Source organism: Brassica napus, chromosome A9 (genome assembly GCF_020379485.1).
Source record: "Brassica napus cultivar Da-Ae chromosome A9, Da-Ae, whole genome shotgun sequence".
NCBI classification, from domain to species: Eukaryota; Viridiplantae; Streptophyta; class Magnoliopsida; order Brassicales; family Brassicaceae; genus Brassica; species Brassica napus.
In genome coordinates, this window is record NC_063442.1 from 17,329,524 (window position 1) to 17,348,131 (window position 18,608).

The 18,608-nt window shown below is 37.9% G+C and overlaps 4 protein-coding genes across 5 annotated transcripts; all 4 read left to right on the top strand.

Annotated features, from left to right (window-relative positions):
- The first annotated feature begins 1,018 nt into the window (after positions 1-1,018).
- Positions 1,019-4,514, top strand: LOC106366123 (EH domain-containing protein 2). Of its 2 annotated transcripts, none has more exons than XM_022692350.2 (16): positions 1,019-1,259; positions 1,329-1,408; positions 1,647-1,715; positions 1,817-1,874; positions 1,959-2,014; positions 2,108-2,150; positions 2,251-2,312; positions 2,382-2,492; positions 2,595-2,697; positions 2,780-2,829; positions 2,919-3,047; positions 3,137-3,388; positions 3,481-3,560; positions 3,649-3,775; positions 3,875-4,018; positions 4,204-4,514. In XM_022692350.2, the coding sequence occupies exons 1-16, from the start codon at positions 1,172-1,174 to the stop codon at positions 4,387-4,389; spliced, it is 1,638 nt and encodes a 545-aa protein (XP_022548071.1). In that variant the 5' UTR covers positions 1,019-1,171; the 3' UTR covers positions 4,390-4,514. The 2 variants fall into 2 exon arrangements, with proteins under 2 accessions (XP_022548071.1, XP_013661134.1); XM_013805680.3 differs by having other exon boundaries at positions 1,020-1,259; positions 2,248-2,312.
- A 3,052-nt stretch (positions 4,515-7,566) lies between these two features.
- On the top strand, positions 7,567-9,017 carry LOC125578097. The gene is made up of 2 exons (XM_048740382.1): positions 7,567-7,686; positions 7,758-9,017. Exons 1-2 carry the CDS (start codon positions 7,567-7,569, stop codon positions 9,015-9,017), a joined length of 1,380 nt encoding a protein of 459 aa, XP_048596339.1.
- Positions 9,018-10,385: 1,368 nt separating this feature from the next.
- On the top strand, positions 10,386-15,634 carry LOC106362703. Its single transcript, XM_048740383.1, has one exon. The coding sequence runs from the start codon at positions 10,386-10,388 to the stop codon at positions 12,921-12,923; it is 2,538 nt and encodes an 845-aa protein (XP_048596340.1). The 3' UTR covers positions 12,924-15,634.
- LOC125578098 lies at positions 14,839-17,534 on the top strand. Its single transcript, XM_048740384.1, has 6 exons — positions 14,839-14,871; positions 15,424-15,713; positions 15,815-16,256; positions 16,391-16,504; positions 16,558-16,639; positions 16,789-17,534. Exons 1-6 carry the CDS (start codon positions 14,839-14,841, stop codon positions 17,532-17,534), a joined length of 1,707 nt encoding a protein of 568 aa, XP_048596341.1.
- The last annotated feature ends 1,074 nt before the right edge of the window (positions 17,535-18,608 follow it).

An 18,608-nucleotide genomic window follows, 5' to 3' on the forward strand; every position in this document is an offset into this window, starting at 1 on the left:
TAAATTTTGGTTTGAGTTCGATTTGGATCTTTGCGGATTTGGTTTGGGTTTGGATAACTAATTTAAATTATTTTAAAGTCTTAAATTATTATATATTTTAAATTTCTCAAAATGTATAAATAAAATAATATATTACGTATAAATTTGAATAACATATGTCATAATACTTAAGCTTAACATATCAATTGGCTTGATTTAAAATTTTGGATACGGAATCAATAATTATTTTAAGTATTTTTGGTGATTTGAGTATACTTTAACTATTTCAGATATTTACTTTTGACTATCTATATATATTTTCAAGTATTTAAACCAATTTAAAAGTATCATTTTTGATGTTTTATATACATTAAATCTAAAAATAATTAATATATAAAAGTATATAAATCTATTTTTAGATAAATTCGGATACCCAAATACTTCGGTTCGGATCAGATTCGGTTCTCTAAATAACAAAATTTTGAATAATTAGAATATTTAATCAATTTATGTTCGGGTTTGATACTATATTTTTGGATCGGTATCGGTTAGGTTCCTCGGATTCATTTTTCCAAATCCTAATAAGTACATGAAAAACAAATATCAACATATTTTTCAAAATATACACCCGCGCGTCTGCGCGGGTCAAAATCTAGTTCTTCTTATATGTTTGGTCATAATGATGAATTTTTGGGTGAATGTATGATTTATGGATTTAGCCCTTTTTCAAAAAAAAAAAAGGTATGATTTATGGATTTGCGATGCTTCTGATAATCTTTTATACTATTAAAACAATATGCTGAGCTGGCGCTTCTATTCAAGTTTTCAAATTCAATGACGAAGATGACACCTAGGGACTGTTCGAAAATCAAATCACAGCCGTTAATTCCATGCGTGTCTGCTGGGACAAATAAATCTCCTTCATCAGCAAATATATACGACTTCACGTTGTTTCGATCACAGAGAGATAAACTGTGTGTCGTCCATTCAATTGACGGTGTAAAACGTGTAAAAAACGACGTCGTCGTCACAAATAACGTTTCCCCTCGACAAGCGCCAAACCAGTTAAAAATCTCTTTTTGGAAAATATCCTTTTTCTCTCTCTCTCTCTCTCAACTACTCACTCTTCATTTCAAATTTCAGAAACCAATCTCTCTCTCTACTCTCTCTCATCGATAAGCATCTTCGATCAATGGAGACTTCATCGGCGATCTCAATCGGTACTTGTTTGAAAGAGCACCAGAAGATCTACAAGGAATGGTTTAACATCGCCGATTCAGGTTTCAGTGTTTTTCTCCCCCCTTTACTAGTCTCTCGTAGATGATTCCGTTCGAACTTTTGAAATTCAGATGGAGATGGACGTGTTTCTGGGAACGATGCTACGAAGTTCTTCGCCATGTCAAAGCTTTCTCGTCAGGAACTCAAACAGGTTTATATTCATTACGATTCGACGGTTTTAAGATTGATTTTATGAATCCATGGAGATTTTAAGTGGATTAGTGTAGAACTCAAACAATATTCATATGAATCGATGTAGCTTTCTCCTTGGTTTTAATATTAATTTTGCTAATTTCGGGAATCTATGGAGATTTCAAGTGGATTTGAAGTGTAGAATCAAAAGATTATTTGTATGTTTGATTGGAATAAATTGTGTTTTTGTTTAAAAGGTTTGGGCAGTTGCGGATTCGAAGAGGCAGGGGTTTCTAGGTTTGACTGAGTTCATCACTGCGATGAAGGTATGTATGACCGTGTCAATCTTAATGAGTTGATTTGAATAAATATTTGTGTAAAATGAGAGTCTTACTCTTTTCTTTTTCTTTTTTTTTTTTTTGCTTAGCTCGTCACATTGGCACAAGAAGGACATGAGATTACTTCAGATCTTCTGAAGGGTTCTGGTGAGTGAACAATATAGGATGAACAATCTTCAGATCAAAGAGAGTAGACTCATCTGTGGCTAATGTGTATCCTTCTTATTCTAGTTGATCTGATGAGTGTGGAACTTCCTGTGTTGGAAGGACTGGAGAATGTGGTATCTGTAAGGCTCATTCTTCTCTCATTTTGTTTTTAAAAGCTTTTACATGATTTGCTTTTCTGAATCCGATATTTATCTTTACATGTTTGCTTACAGAAACAGAAAGCATCAAAAGCATATGCTGATGACGAAGACAATGGTAAAACAACATTGTCCTTTTTTGCAATTTTTTCACTCATGACTTGTGTTTGTTTTGGTTATCTTACAGTTATTGGTTTGCTCGTTTAAACTTGCAGTAGTTACTCAGCCACAAGTAGTCAAGGAAAAAGCTCCCTGGTTCAAATCAAAAGCTATTATAAAGGTTTCATACAACTTGGTTTATTGCTGCAAAATGCCATGTCGTGTGGTCTGATTTTTTTTTCATGTGCAGCCTCAGGTTAATGTGGTGACAATCGTTGATGGCTTGAAAAGATTGTACGCTGAAAAGCTAAAGCCTTTGGAAGTCACATATCGTTTCAATGATTTTGCATCTCCAGTGCTGGTGAGTGAACTTATACCCGTTGTGGGGTTTTATTTTATCTCGTTTTTCAGTTAATTACAGCACTTATATACTATGTAACACTTGTTCTTTTACTATATGCAGACTAATAGTGATTTTGATGCCAAACCCATGGTCATGCTTTTGGGTCAATATTCCACCGGGAAAACAACATTTATAAAACATTTGCTGGGATGTGAATATCCAGGTAATTTTCTCACTTTTCTAGCAAGTCATATATACTTTTCAGTCACCACTATCTGATCTCACCACTGTCCGCTTGTTATCAGGAGCTCACATTGGTCCAGAACCAACAACAGATAGATTTGTGGTTGCAATGGTATGTTGACGTGTCTTGATTTGATTGTAGTAGAATAATTGCTAGTTACCTCATTTTAGATCAAATCTTATGAATTATTTTCCTTATAGAGCGGACCAGATGAGCGGACCATACCTGGAAATACAATGGCTGTTCAAGCTGACATGCCATTTAACGGGTTAACAAGTTTTGGAGGTGCTTTCCTATCAAAGTTCGAGTGCTCTCAGATGCCTCATCCTGTGAGTATTTAAGCATCTCCTTACTTTCTCTCTCTTTTTTATCGCATCTTCTGTTGTTTTATATGAGGTTTGTCTTTATGCGTGTGTAGCTCTTGGACCAGATCACTCTTGTAGACACTCCAGGAGTTCTTTCAGGAGAGAAACAAAGGATGCAAAGAAGCTATGACTTCACCGGTGTCATCTCATGGTTTGCATCTAAGTGTGACATGATTCTGCTTCTTTTCGATCCCCACAAGCTCGACATCAGCGATGAATTCAAGCGTGTCATTACATCTCTGCGTGGTAACGAGGACAAGATACGTGTAGTCTTAAACAAAGCTGACCAAGTTGATACTCAACAAGTAAATTCTCGTTTCCTTCCCATTTATTTATTGCATACATAAATTTTAACTTTTACTCACTGTTGAGCTGATCGAAAACTTTGTTTAATTAGCTTATGAGGGTATATGGAGCGTTAATGTGGTCCCTTGGTAAAGTTTTGAACACACCAGAGGTCGTACGTGTCTACATTGGGTATGCTTTTGGATACAATCTGATTTGTTTGTTTGAGTTTATTTGCCTACACACTAAATTCATTTGCTATTATTTTTAACTTGTGCAGATCCTTCAATGATAAACCCATAAACGAAGCTGTCGTTGGTCCAATTGGTAAAGAATTGTTTGAGAAAGAGCAAAACGACCTCATCACAGACTTAATGACCATACCTAAGAAAGCATGCGACAGAAAGGTATGATTTCGACTAGTTACAAACAAAGATTTATTCTCCAATAAGAAACATGGACGATTATTTTGCAGATTAATGAGTTTTTCTTTTGTTGTTTTCCAGATTAACGAGTTTGTGAAGAGAGCTCGAGCTGCGAAGATCAATGCCTACATAATGAGTCATCTGAAGAAAGAAATGCCAGCAATGATGGGAAAGTCCAAAGCTCAGCAACGTCTCATGGACAATCTTCAGCAAGAATTTGAAAAGGTTAGTACCATCTAAGACTCAAACTTAGAGTAATTATAGTAGATGTTGCTTATCTTGTGTTAAAAGTTGAGTCAAAATACAGTTTTTTTAGAAATCGTTTTAAGTTATAAAATATTTGTTGACTATTGATTTCAGATATGTAAATCTGTTAAATTAATGAACATGAGTTTAAAAATATTAAACAGGTGCAACAAGAGTATCATCTCCCGGCAGGAGATTTTCCAAGTGTGGAGCATTTCAGAGAAGTATTGGGAGGATATAACATTGACAAGTTTGAGAAATTGAAGCCTAAGATGATTCAAGCAGTGGATGATATGCTTGGCTACGATATTCCAGATCTCTTGAAGAAATTCAGAAATCCATATGAGTGAAATCATAAATGGTACCTAAAAAAAATGTATGAAATTTGAGAGTTCATGAATCTCTAGATCATGTTATGTGTTTGAATTGATATCGCTTTTTCTGAATTTTAGTATATTGATTTAGTATTTTTATCTTTTTGCATCTTCTAATTTATTCGCCTGAGAGTTGGAGGACCAACTGAAAAATATGTTTAAGATGTTGATGTCAGTAAGGGTTCTAACTTAACTGTGCAAATCCATATAGGCATGTACTGTACGAATACCTGAATTATTTGACTGATAGGTTTTTGATTTTAAAGTTCAAACTAGCGTGGAAAAAGCATATCAAACGGTCTTTTTTTTTTCTTTTTTTGTTCAAATTGTGACATTTTAATGCGTATACTAAATTCTGATCCGCGCTTGAAAAGCGCGGATTTATTTTTGGTTTTAATTTTTTTTAATGAATTTCTATATGAGATAATATATAAGTCTTAGAACATTTATCCGAAACCTAGGAACCAACTGAAAAAAAAAACAAAACTAAAATTGAACCGAATTTCATAAATAACCGACCAGATGTTTTATCTCTTGAATCAAAAAATTGAAACCAAACCGAGAACCAAATGAGTATATGTATTTTTAAAATAAAAATTATTTACCTACAAATATTAATTATATTTAATTTTTAACATGTGCTATAATATATGTTTAAATTTGTATATAAAATTTATATTTTTTATTTTAAAATTTTAAGCGAACTATATTTAATTTAAAAAAAATTACATAATTTGCATAAACACATAGTTGTTTTTAAAAAGATTAACAGAATATTTTTTATATAAATATTTGATGTTGTCTGATACCATAAAACCTTATATGCAAAAACTATTTACGCTAAATACACTAATCCAATTGTAAAACTATGAGATTATGATATAAGGCCATCATTTATTATATTTTCCTATTCAGTGTGGTATATGTTCGTAAAGTTTGAAGAAAATATAATTTTGTTAATGGAAATGATCCATTAGATAATAACATGTGGACCTCATAAAATTTGAATCTAAGGAAACCTAACAAAACAAACACGTAGTATTTTGAAATAAATGAAAACGTAGTCCAGTTTGCTACGCCATGGTATTCTGCGGGTTGTTATTAAAAATGATAGGGTCAAGTTTTTTTTGAACGAATATAGGATTAAGTTATGATTTATTTGCTTGTATATAATAGATTAAGTTAATAATGAAAGGGTCCAAACAACCTTTTTAAGTAGATTTATTAAAACTTCTTCCCTTTTAATAGTATTGGTACACGCTACCCATATTAAGTCTAAAAATTATAATAAAATCTTATAATAATTAGCATCCAATTTAAAAAGACATCATTTGAAAGTGTTTATATTATTGAAGATGAAGTTTTGTATGTATTGTCCATCAAACATATGATGAGAATATATATGTATTATTATACAGTCAGAAAAATATTATAATATAATATTAAAATGGATACTAAAATGAAGTGGGTATCATAGTTCTCCCTTTAGCACTTACATACTAATATAATTATAGGGTGTGACTGTAAAGTACAACTAGCGCAACAAATATCATAGTAAAAAAAATTTACTCCCATTTCCACTTAGATGTTGCCAATCAAGATGAAAAGAGTTGAATAATATTTACTATGATTTACGGTGGAAAACAGAATCTTGTTTTGTTTTTTACATATTTTATTTCTCTCTCAGAAATGAGTATAACCCAGCGTAACAAAAAAGTTAATAAATTTATTTTTCTTTTTTATTTTCTTCTCTTTCCTCCTTATTATGATAGTTCTTATCTAATCACATTATAATATGACAAAGATTACGATAAATATCACTAAGACATTATATACACTATTATTAAATTATAAACTATAATAAAATATTAAAACATTATCCAATCTAGTAACAAATATAATTTAAAAATATCCAGTAACAAATATGATTTTAAAAAGATGAAAAATAAACTAAAATTATAAAAAATATGACAAACTATAATAAAATATTGATTATGTTCCATATCCAATCTATTAACAAATATGATTTAAAAATATTCAGTAACAAATGTTATTTTTAAACAGAATAATAAGAATTAGTCATAACTCGTCAAAGATATAAAATTAAGCAAAATAATTATATGTCTAATTATAAAGTTTGAAATAATTATATTATTCAAATTAATAAATTAATTCTACTAAAACTAATTATAAATCAATAATTTAGCTAAAACCTAATAAAAATGATAAATAAACAAAATAAAATAAAATTATGAAAAATATGATAAATCAATAATTTAGCTAAAACCTAATAAAAATAATAAATAAACAAAATAAACTGAAATTATGGAAAATATGATAAATCAGCAAATTTATTTATCAAATAATAGTATAGATATCCTAATAGTATATATAACTAAATAATTCATAGATTAACGGTTCAAACATAATATATAATCAACCCTTGAAGCTGAAAACAAATATCGACTTAAATATTTAATAAATTTCAAATCTTTCGCGAAATGCAGACGAAGCTCTGGTAATATTATAGAAGACAACATTTTCCAACTCACCTCTATTTGTACTCAAATACAAATTGTTATTTTTACCTTTATATTAAGAGAATAAAACAATATTTTTTTATTTATTACTATAAAATACATTTTAATTTTACCTTTTTATTTATAGAAGAAAATGATATTAATATATATTCAGATTTTAGAGAAAGAAATAATAGTTTATGCAAAAAAAAAAGAAATAATATTTTGTTTAGTTATTTTTAGAATAATATAACTGAGAGATTTGTTTCTATAATTTGAAAATTTGATATTAGAAATAACATTTTATTTAGAAGAATACAACCGAGAGATTTGTTTCTGTATGTTGAAGATTTTATATTTTAGAAAGAAACAAAACAGAGAGAGAAAAAGTTTTTCATCTGGTTTTCTCTCGGCGTAAGATAGCAAAATGGGGCCCAGTTTCTAATAAACACGTTTTCTGCTAAGGAAAGTTACCTTTTTCTAGATATTTCTACGCGTTTCCAACCAAATCGATTTCAATTTCTAGGGTTTGTTCATCCAGCTTCAAACTCAGATATTTCAAATCAACGCTTCTTCTTAAAATCAATCAAGGGGTTGGTCAAGTTGCTAATCAGTACGGAGTGTAAAAGTGGTGATGTCGACGCATCTTGATAAAGCTCTGTATCACCTGTCTTTGGAAGATGAAGATGATGAACCATTAGTTCTTCCGGATTCGCCGGAGTACTACTCTACAGGAAGAAACTCTCTAAGCTTGGTGGGTAGACTCTTGAATCCGTCCTGTCAAAAGATGTCTGAGCTTATTATAGAGATGCCAAAAAATGGCAGCTTTATGACAGAGTGAGAGGTGTGGCCCTTTCTAAAGAACGCTTTCAGTTCATCTTCGTGTATGAACACGATCTTCTAGACGTTCTCAACAGAGGCGTTCACACTTTTCATCTATGGCCAATTGTGTTAGAGAGATGGGTTAAAAAACCTCCGATAGATTATCTTCAACACTTTATGGTTTGGGTTCATATGAGGAACATCCCTATCAACCATTATACCAAGAAAGCTCTATGGTCTCTGGGGGATTTTGCTGGTCAGGTGGTTGAAGTAGCTTTTGATCCGGATAAGCCTCAGCTCAGAGACTATGTAAGGGTGCTGGTGAAGTTTGATGTGGCAAGACCTCTCAGAAGATTCAAGAAAGTTACAATTCCAGGAGGAGAAGAGGTTAAAATATTATATGACTATGAAAGATTGCAGAAAAGATGTTATACTTGTCAGAGGCTTACGCATGATCAGAGTCAGTGTCCTTTCTTCATCAAGCAGCAATCTTTAGCCGACAAGTCGCCGGCTGCTACTTTGAATGATAATAGAAGTTCAGAACTTATAAAAACGCTAGCAGAGTCTGATCCCTTGTTTGGGGTCATTCCTCAGAAGCTTTTGGGTGTGGATCCTATCTCCGGGAAGCTTAAGATTGCGGATGAGGTTCTGGAAGGAATGCGGACTTACTTATTGGTTGCTTCTGGTCCAGAAAAGGTGGCGAGAGTTGAAAGAGTGAGGAAATCGCTTGAGGAGCTAGAGAATGATCCGATTGGTAGAAGGACTATGCTTATGCTAGAGCCAACTCCAACTATTACGTCAGATCTGGATAAAGGCAAAGGAATTGTGTATGATTTCAGTCATCAATCGAAATCTTCCTCAAATCCTCCGAAGTTGATGGCCTCTGCGATTGCTGCGGGTTCTAAGGTTCTGCAGTCTGGAAAGGTTGTTTCGGAACTGCCTATACCAAAGTCTCAGTCGATGCCTTTTCAACTTTGTTTCTCTCAGGAGGGTTCAACGGGTTTTAATACTGGTTTCCTTGAAACTAGTACATCCGGGACTCTTCAGAAGAAAACAAGAGCTAGAAGGAGGCCAGGAACTTTCACAAGGAAGACAAATGGCAAAGCGGTTATGAAGGCAGATAAAGACGCAGGGAAGATAGTTGGAGAAGGTGTGGTTTCTGATGCGAAAAGGAAGGCACAACAAGATGTCGAGCCATCTCAAAGCTCTGCAAGGTTTAAGAAACCATTGGTGGTCCCGATTGAGGGACCATCCAATATCTAAATGACTATGATGAGTTGGAATTGCCAGGGATTGGGCCGTGCACAAGATCTGGTGATTCCAAGACTGTGGGAGATGAGACAAGATCATTTCCCAGACATTTTATTTTTGATGGAGACGAAGCAAAAAGAGAGACGCCCTTGTAGATATTCAGACTTGGTTAGGCTACGATAGGATCATGACTGTGAATCCTATTGGGTACAGCGGAGGCCTAGCCCTGATGTGGAAAAACTCAGTGTATATAGACTTTAAGTATGTGGATAAGTATCTGCTGGATTTTCATGTTCAGTTTGGGAAGTTCGGCTTTTTTATTTCTTGTGTTTATGGTGAACCTGCTCGGTGTGACAGACCTAAGCTGTGGGAAAGATTATCTCGGATAGGAGTGTTCAGGAAGGAACCTTGGGGTATGATCGGGGATTTCAACGAGATAAGAAACAATGCGGAGAAGATAGGAGGCCCAAGAAGAAGTGATATGTCATTTAAACCGTTTAATGACATGTTAGAAATTGGCGAAATGGTTGATTTGCAGAGCACTGGAGATAGCTTCACGTGGGGGGGAAATAGGGGAACCTTGTCCATTCATTCTAAGCTGGACAGATGTTTTGGAAACAAAAAATGGTTTCATCTATTTCCTGCATCAAATCAGGTGTTCTTGGACAAAAGAGGATCAGACCATAGACCTGTCATGGTCAAGCTTTTCGCCACAGTTGAAGTTAAAAGAGGCCAATTTAGATTTGATGGAAGATTCTTGCACAAGATTGGGGTCAGAGAAGAGATAAAGAAGGCTTGGTTGACTAATCATCCTTTATTTGAAGCTTCGGTCTCTGATAGATTGAAGAGCTGTAGAAGGGCTTTAAGTAAATGGAAGAAGAAAGAGAACATGAACTCCCGGGTAAAAATCAAACAGATTCAGAGTGCTCTTGAAAAGGAACAATCTCTACGGGTGTCGTCGACAGTGCGTATCAATGTGACAGGGTTATGTCACGAGTGTTCTAAACCAATGCTATACCGGTTTTTACTTTAATATTGGTTTTATTTCCTATTTTCTTTTTAAACGATTGTTACGTTAAACATCCTAAACCTTTCTAGGTTAGGAATCGTTGTTTCTTATATAAGGCATAGCCTTCACAGAGTTTTAATAATAAGAATATTTTTACAATCTCTCAAACTCTCCAATAACTTTCTGTGCAAGCAATACTATTATCATTACGATCTCAGGTTCTTCGAGTTGATCCTTCTACCTCAGTGATCATCTTCTAGGTCTGTGCATCCCCTTTCTTCTAATCCGCAAGTAGGGTTACTAGCTTGGGACTTACGTTACAGGTTCACTGTCTCATTGGTATCAGAGCATAAACTCCTTAGGACCACACCATGGATACAAGATCAACCACCGCCCTAAGCGACATGAGCAAACAAATCGACGAACTACGCTCATCGCAAGTTCAACAAACGGAAGAGATCCGCAAAGAACTCGGAGGCGAAATCAACGCTCTTAAAGGAATCATAGAGAAGTTCTTCGCTGATGCTCAACATGTTACCCAGCGTGCAGGGAAACAAACCGAAGCTTCCTCTGAGATCACCGATGGAACACCTCAAACCAAAGACCCACCAGATCGTCTCAATCCAGCAAATAGCTCGGCAAAGACAATACCCACCAACATCGACAACAACAACAACACACCCGTCCATCATAGCCTATCGGCACGACTGACAAAAATAGGTTTCCCGATGTTCGACGGCTCTGAACTCAAGGAATGGATCTATCGCTGTGAACAATTCTTCTCAATCGACAGCACTCCACCAGAACTAAAAGTCCGGCTTGCTTCACTTCACATGACTAGCAAAGCTCTCCAATGGCACCATTCCTACATTGCAAATCGCTACAACCAGTTCCCTCTATGGCCAGAATACGTTGCTGCAATCTCTGACCGCTTCAGCAAACTCTTTGATGATCCTTTATCAGAGTTAGTTAGCTTAAAACAAGGGAACGACACTATTGATGAGTATTTGGATAAGTTTGATTGTGCCATGAACAGGATCACGCTCACTCCGGCTCATGCGTTAAGCATATTTTTGACAAATATGCACCAACACTTAGCTCTTCATGTTCGCCAATTCAAGGTCGATACAGTCCCTGAAGCTGCAAAAATAGCCAAGTTACACGAGCTCTCCTTGATGCATACACCTTCGCGAACAGCTCGCCCTTCGTCCAACGCACCTCAACGTTCAAATTTTTCACAAACCAACAAGCATCAATACAACAACTCAACACCACCAACGACTACCAACCTCAACGATCAAAACAATAAACCCCTCATCGCTAATACCCCTCAGAAACGAATTTCTTTTGAGGAGATGCAAGAACGCAAGCGTAAAGGTTTATGCATGTTTTGTGAAGAGCCATTCACACCAGGACATCAACTCAAGCATCGACGTGCAGAGTTCTTATTCATGGAGGCTGAAACAGAGTTCGATGAAGAAATTGCTTTAGAAGAACAGATACGTGAAACAACACTCGTAGATGATCAAGACGACAAGGTGCCTACCATCTCTGTACACGCCCTCAACGGCTGTCCAACGTTCAATTGTATGCGTCTAATGGGACAATACGGAAAACGAAAGCTGCACATTTTAATCGACCCGGGGAGTACTCACAACTTCCTCAATATACAAGTCGCTAAAGGCCTGGGTTGTTCACTGATTCCAACCAAGCCGATGTCTGTAGTTGCAGCAAGCGGAGATTTGATTACAAAATACAAATGCAACCCGTTATCATGGAAGATGCAGGGATATGGGTTCAGCACTGAGATACGAACTTTACCGTTGGGATGTAGCGACCTAGTGCTCGGTGTTCAGTGGTTATCTACATTGGGACCAATCCTCTGGGACTTTCTGAATCTACGAATGGAATTTAATTTCCAGGGTTTGAAACATGTTCTGAGAGGAGTTTCACCCAACAGTGCCAAGGTAATAAATGGAAGCAGCCTCAACAAACTGATGTTACAAGAGCCGCAACTCGCCCTTCTCCATATTCGCGAACTTGACAGCACGCTCGAGACACACCAAACGCTCGACCCTGCAACGCTATTATACCATATAGAAGCTAGTGGTGCAAACACAGATGACAATGAGCCATTACAACAACTATTGGCCTCTTTTGCTGACATCTTTGAGGAACCAACTTCTTTACCACCGTACCGCGAAGGCTTCAACCACAAGATCCCGTTAGAAGCAGGGGCAAATCCGGTCAGTTTGAGACCTTACCGATACTCCGCAGTACAAAAAGACGCGATAGATAAAATGATTCGTGAGATGGTCGATCAAGGCATCATTCAATATAGCTCCAGCCCTTATGCATCTCCCGTGGTACTCGTTAAGAAGAAAGACGGATCTTGGAGATTATGCGTCTACTACAGAGGTTTAAACAAACAAACCATCAAAGACAAGTATCCAATACCACTACTGGAAGACTTACTCGACGAGTTAGGAGGATCTAAATACTTCTCCAAACTGGATCTGCGAGCTGGATTCCATCAACTTCGTATGTCACCGGAAGACGTGCATAAGACAGCTTTTAAGACACATTCTGGCCATTACGAGTACCTTGTCATGCCGTTTGGTCTTACAAACGCTCCATGCACGTTCCAAGGCCTTATGAACCACGTCTTCGAGCCAATACTTAGGAAGTTTCTGCTGGTTTTCTTCGACGACATCCTTATTTATAGTAAAACCTGGGAAGATCATCTCCACCATTTGGACATGGTTTTTTCTATATTACGACATCAGCAGCTGTATCTCAAGATGTCCAAATGCACTTTTGGTGCCACAAGGATCGAGTATCTTGGCCACTTCATATCTAATGAGGGCGTCAGCACCGACCCTGCCAAGATAAAAGCTGTCGAGACATGACCTGCTCCAATCAACCAGAAACAAGTTCGCAGTTTCTTAGGTCTCGCCAACTACTATCGCCGATTTATACAAGGATACAGCATTATTGCTCGTCCTCTCACGATTCTGCTTCGTAAAGACGGATACACATGGGGTTCAGACGAGTCCACAGCTTTCAAATTACTCAAGGAAGCACTTACATCAGCTCCCGTCCTCGCGCTGCCAGATTTTTCTAAGACATTTATTGTCGAAACTGATGCATCAAACACTGGCATAGGAGCAGTACTTATGCAAGACAATCATCCCATTTGCTATATCAGTCGGGCACTGGAAAAACGCCATCAAGGGCTATCAGTTTATGAAAAGGAATTACTAGCCGTCGTTCATGCAGTACAAACATGGAGCCCTTATCTGGCTCACAACAAGTTTATTATTCGAACCGATCAGAAGAGTCTCAAATTTTTATTGGAGCAGAAGATCACTACCCCGTTTCAGAACATGTGGCTATCAAAATTAATGGGTTATACCTTCGAAATCCAGTATAAACAAGGAAAAGAAAACATCGCAGCTGATGCACTTTCTCGAGTCTCCGGCTCTCAACTTCTTCAGCTTACACTTTCACAAATCCACCATGGTTTTTACGACGAACTTAAGCACCTCTGGACCACTGATCCAACCCTTCAGAAAATCATCTCGGAACTGCAGATTAAACCCTCGTCACACGCGTCTTACACCTTCATCAATGATGAATTACGACGTCGCGGCAAACTGGTGGTGGGTAATGATCCATCGGTGAAACTTCATATATTTAAATGGTTACATGACTCTGCCATTGGAGGTCATTCTGGTCGAGATTCAACGTTGCATCGTATCAAATCTCTCTTCTATTGGCCTAAGATGACTTTGGAGGTTCAAAATTATGTTCGCAACTGCTCTACTTGCCAAAGGAACAAGTACGATCAAGCTGCTAAACCAGGGATGCTTCAACCGCTTCCTGTACCTGCTGGGGTTTGGGAATCAATCAGTCTTGACTTCATCGAAGGGCTACCTCCCTCGGCGGGTAAACACTGTATTTTGGTTGTCATCGATAGGTTGAGCAAAAACGCACACTTCCTTGCTCTCTCACACCCGTACACGGCAATGGACGTTGCAAAAGCTTATCTGAATCAGGTCTTTCGTCTCCACGGAATGCCTAAAGATATTACCAGTGATCGTGACCCTACGTTTCTAAGCGAGGTGTGGAGGGAGATGTTTCGGGTACATGGAGTAAACTTGAATTACTCAACTGCATATCATCCACAGACAGACGGTCAAACCGAGGTGACTAATAAGACACTGGAAACGTACCTGCGCTGTATGACATCAGATGCGCCCCACACGTGGAGTGAATGGTTACCTCTCGCCGAGTGGTGGTACAACACTACATACCATAGCGCAATACACAGCACGCCCTTTGAAGTTATATATGGACAACCTCCTCCAGTCCATCTTCCTTATCTTCCTGGGGAAAGCACTTCACCTACAGTCAACAACACTTTACAACGCCGGGAAGAATTGATTGATATGATGAAGTTTCATCTTTTGCGAGCTCAGAATAGGATGAAGCAATACGCAGACTCTCGTCGCTCTGTTCGTGAGTTCGAGATCGGCAATTACGTCTACCTCAAGCTTCAACCATACAGGCAACACTCTCTCAAAGGTCGTCACCTCCCTCACAAGCTTTCACCACGGTTCTATGGCCCCTTCGAAGTTCAAGATCGTGTTGGTCCTCTAGCTTACAAACTTCGTCTCCCGCCAGGCGCAGCTATCCCATAATGTCTTCCATGTCAGTCAGTTGAAGCTCTGTCCAAACCCACCAACTACAACTCCTACTTTGCCACAATACCTTACTGATATTGGCACAGTCAAAGAACCTGCAGCTATACTTGAGAAGAAAATGGTGAAACGGCAGAATAGAGCTGTCACAAAGGTACTGTTTCATTGGAAGGGGCAATCTCCAGACAACGCTACTTGGGAATTTTATCAAGACTTTGTTGCAAAGCACCCAGATTTTCCTACTTGAGGACAAGTACGTTTTCAAGGGGGGAGTATTGTGACAGGGTTATGTCACGAGTGTTCTAAACCAACGCTATACCGGTTTTTACTTTAATATTGGTTTTATTTCCTATTTTCCTTTTAAACGATTGTTACGTTAAACATCCTAAACCTTTCTAGGTTAGGAATCGTTGTTTCTTATATAAGGCATAGCCTTCACAGAGTTTTAATAATAAGAATATTTTTACAATCTCTCAAACTCTCCAATAACTTTCTGTGCAAGCAATACTATTATCATTACGATCTCAGGTTCTTCGAGTTGATCCTTCTACCTCAGTGATCATCTTCTAGGTCTGTGCATCCCCTTTCTTCTAATCCGCAAGTAGGGTTACTAGCTTGGGACTTACGTTACAGGTTCACTGTCTCAATCAACTTCCTGAAATCGGAGCTAGTTGATGCATATAAAGAGGAAGAATTTTATTGGCAGCAAAGATGTAAGGAGAAGTGGGCTACTAAAGGTGACTTGAATACGAAGTATTATCATGCCTCAGTCAAGTATAATAGAGCTAGAAAGCAAATTACCAAGCTGAGGGATGAAAATGGCCAAGATCATTTTTCGGAGGAAGCCAAGGGTGAAGTAGCCAGTGAATACTTTAGAAATCTGTTCAAGTCTACCAATGGCGGGGATTTCTCTCAGTTGTTTGAAGGGTTCTCGAGTCGTGTGTCGCCTAGTATGAATGAGTCCTTATCTAAGGAAGTGAGCAATGAAATGAAGAGGTAAAGGAAGCCGTTTTCTCAATAAAGCCGGGAAGCTCTCCTGGACCTGATGGGATGACGGGTCTCTTTTTTTTTCAAAAATATTGGGAGATAATTGGCAGTCGTGTGACTTTGGAAGTTAATGATTTCTTTTCGTCCGGTACATTCCCATCTGATTGGAATTTCACTCATCTCTGTTTATTGCCGAAAATTGATGATCCGATCTTCATGTCTGACCTGAGACCTATCAGTCTATGCTCATTTCTATACAAGATCATCTCAAAGATTATGGTTTCTAGGCTGAAGCCATTGATGGCAGATATCGTGTCTCCAACGCAGTCTGCTTTCGTGGAAGAAAGACTTATAACTGATAATATCCTCATTGCACATGAGGTAATTCATGCGTTGAAAACCAATGAGCAGATGTCGTCGGGGTTTATGGCAATCAAACCAGACATGTCGAAGGCTTTCGACCGTGTTGAATGGGGTTACCTGCGTGCTCTGCTTCGAGCATTAGGGTTTGAAGAGAACTGGATTGAGAAGATAATGTTTTGTGTGTCAACGGTCAGATATGCTACCTTGATTAATGAAATTCCTTATGGCCCCATTCTTCCAGAAAGAGGGTTACGGCAGGGAGATCCAATGTCGCCGTTTCTTTTTGTGCTTTGCACTGAGGGTCTGATTCATTGATGCACAAGGCAGTAGAGAATGGGAGCATACATGGAATTCAATTCTCAGAGGAAGGTCCGATGATTCATCATATGTTGTTTGCGGACGACTGTTTACTCATCTGCAAAGCGTCGTCGGAGCAGGCAAATAAGCTGATAGAGATTCTGCAAATCTATATGAAAGTGCTACTGGGCAGTTAATCAATGTTGCAAAATCTGCCATCACTTTTGGAGTCAAGGTCAAAGACAATATCAAAGCTGAGATCAAGCAAATCACAGGTATTGAAAAAGAGGGTGGTACGGGTTCCTATCTAGGGTTGCCAGAGTGCTTCAGTGGGTCAAAGACGGAGATATTGGCTTACATCTATGACAGACTTAGGGATAGACTTTCTGGTTGGTTCGCTAAACTCCTATCACTGGGTGGAAAGGAAATCCTTATCAAGCAGTGGCAATGGCAATGCCTGTATACGCCATGTCTTGTTTTAAACTAACCAAGACATCTTGTGATAATCTCACCAAGGCCATGGCAGATTTTTGGTGGAATTCTTTGGAGCATAAAAGAAAGATGCATTGGTTAAGCTGGACCAAACTTTGCCTGGCAAAAGAACAAGGAGGTCTTGGGTTTAAAGATATTCAGAGTTTCAACCAAGCTCTTTTGGCTAAGCAAGCATGGAGAATCTTAAACCATCCTGACTCGTTGCTCGCGTGGTTTTTAAAAGCAGGTATTTCAAAAGTACAGACTTTCTCTCGGCTAAGAATGGTCCAAGACCTTCTTATGCTTGGCGTAGCATTCAGTTTGGGAAAATTTGCTGAGACAGGGTCTAAGAAAGCATATAGGAAATGTGAGACGGTATCAGTTTGGGTGGATCGCTGGATTGAAGGCAATGAGAGAAGGGCTCCCCTCATGAAGAACATTTTTGTCGACCTGTTGCTTAAGGTCAGTGATCTGATAGACCTTCAGAACAACTGCTGGAATATGGAAAAGCTTCAAGAGTTGTTTTATCAGGAAGATATCGATAGGATTATGTCTATGAAAACAGCTTTTGGGGAAGAAGACTATTGGGTATGGGTGCATAATAAAAATGGCAGCTATTCGGTGAAATCGGGCTATTGGTTTATCACAATCTGTGCAGAAGAGAAGAGATCAGAGAAGCGGAATCTCGTCCTTCACTGAATGATCTGAAAGCTGATATTTGGAAACTAAAACAGCCCCTAAAATTAAATCTTTCTTTTGGAGAGCTGTTAGTAATGCAATTCCAGTGGGGGAAATTCTTGTGAAAGGGGAATCAAAATGGACCCTTGTTGTCAGGATTGTGGTGCTCAAAGAGAGTCCATTAATCACATTTTATTCCAATGCTCCATTGCAAGACAAGTATGGCTCTAGCCAATGTCCCGCACCTCAAAATGGCTTCGATGAGGTATCTCATTTCTCTAACTTTCACTCTGTTAGTGATGATGAAGAATAAAAATATTTCGGAGGAAGTGAGAAATGCAATCCCTTGGATAGTATGGTACTTATGGAAATACAGAAATGGTATCATCTTTGAAGCAAAGAAAGTATCAGCTTCTGATCTTGTGGTTAAAGTGTTGGAAGAAGCAGAATTTTGGTTGTTGGCTCAAAAGAATGAACAGCAGAGGGAGAAAGAAGAACATGAGGCAGGGATGGTGTTATAAAGTCCTGGTCAGTTCCTCCGCGTGGATGGTTGAAAGGAAACATTGGAGTTGAGTGGAACAGAGTGCAAGCTAGGAGTGGAGCAGCTTGGGTGATTAGAGATGACAAAGGAAAGGTTCTTCTGCACAGTAGACGTGCTTTTTCCAATATTTGCTCTTTGGATGAAGCTAAATATCAAGCGCTTTTATGGTCGGTGGAATCCTTTCATTTCCACCATCTTAACAAAATCATAATAGCCTTAGATGATTCGACCTTCCCGAGCGTTGTCTTAAGACCAAAGGCTTGGCCAAGCTTCAGATGCCAATATATTGAGATTATGAAGAGGTTAGAAAAATTTGAGTGGTGGAGGTTGCAAAAAGAAGAAAGATCTTCCAATAGAGGAGCCTTCTTCATTGCTCAAAGTGTGATCAAAGGTGGCTATGCTCAGTCTTATGTAGCTGCTGGTGCTCCTTTTTGGCTTCTCCATCTCTTTCAGTATGAGGAATGCCTTTCCTCTATGGGTTTGGCCTCGTAGTGATGATATGCAAGGTGATTTTTTGGTAAGATCAAGATGTTTTATTGATCTTTTAGTTGAGG

Bases quoted from the DNA above. Each gene is read 5' to 3' on its own strand.
- LOC125578098 (XM_048740384.1), top strand. From the start codon at position 14,839: ATGGTGAAACGGCAGAATAGAGCTGTCACAAAG. The intron at 16,505-16,557 runs GCAAATAAGCTG...GCTACTGGGCAG, and splicing joins GCAAAGCGTCGTCGGAGCAG to TTAATCAATGTTGCAAAATC. The intron at 16,640-16,788 runs GTATTGAAAAAG...CTGGGTGGAAAG, and splicing joins TGAGATCAAGCAAATCACAG to GAAATCCTTATCAAGCAGTG.
- LOC106362703 (XM_048740383.1), top strand. From the start codon at position 10,386: ATGGATACAAGATCAACCACCGCCCTAAGCGACATGAGCAAACAAATC.
- LOC106366123 (XM_013805680.3), top strand. From the start codon at position 1,172: ATGGAGACTTCATCGGCGATCTCAATCGGTACTTGTTTGAAAGAGCAC. The intron at 2,493-2,594 runs GTGAGTGAACTT...TACTATATGCAG, and splicing joins ATTTTGCATCTCCAGTGCTG to ACTAATAGTGATTTTGATGC. The intron at 2,698-2,779 runs GTAATTTTCTCA...GCTTGTTATCAG, and splicing joins GCTGGGATGTGAATATCCAG to GAGCTCACATTGGTCCAGAA.
- LOC125578097 (XM_048740382.1), top strand. From the start codon at position 7,567: ATGTCGACGCATCTTGATAAAGCTCTGTATCACCTGTCTTTGGAAGAT. The intron at 7,687-7,757 runs GTGGGTAGACTC...AAAAAATGGCAG, and splicing joins GAAGAAACTCTCTAAGCTTG to CTTTATGACAGAGTGAGAGG.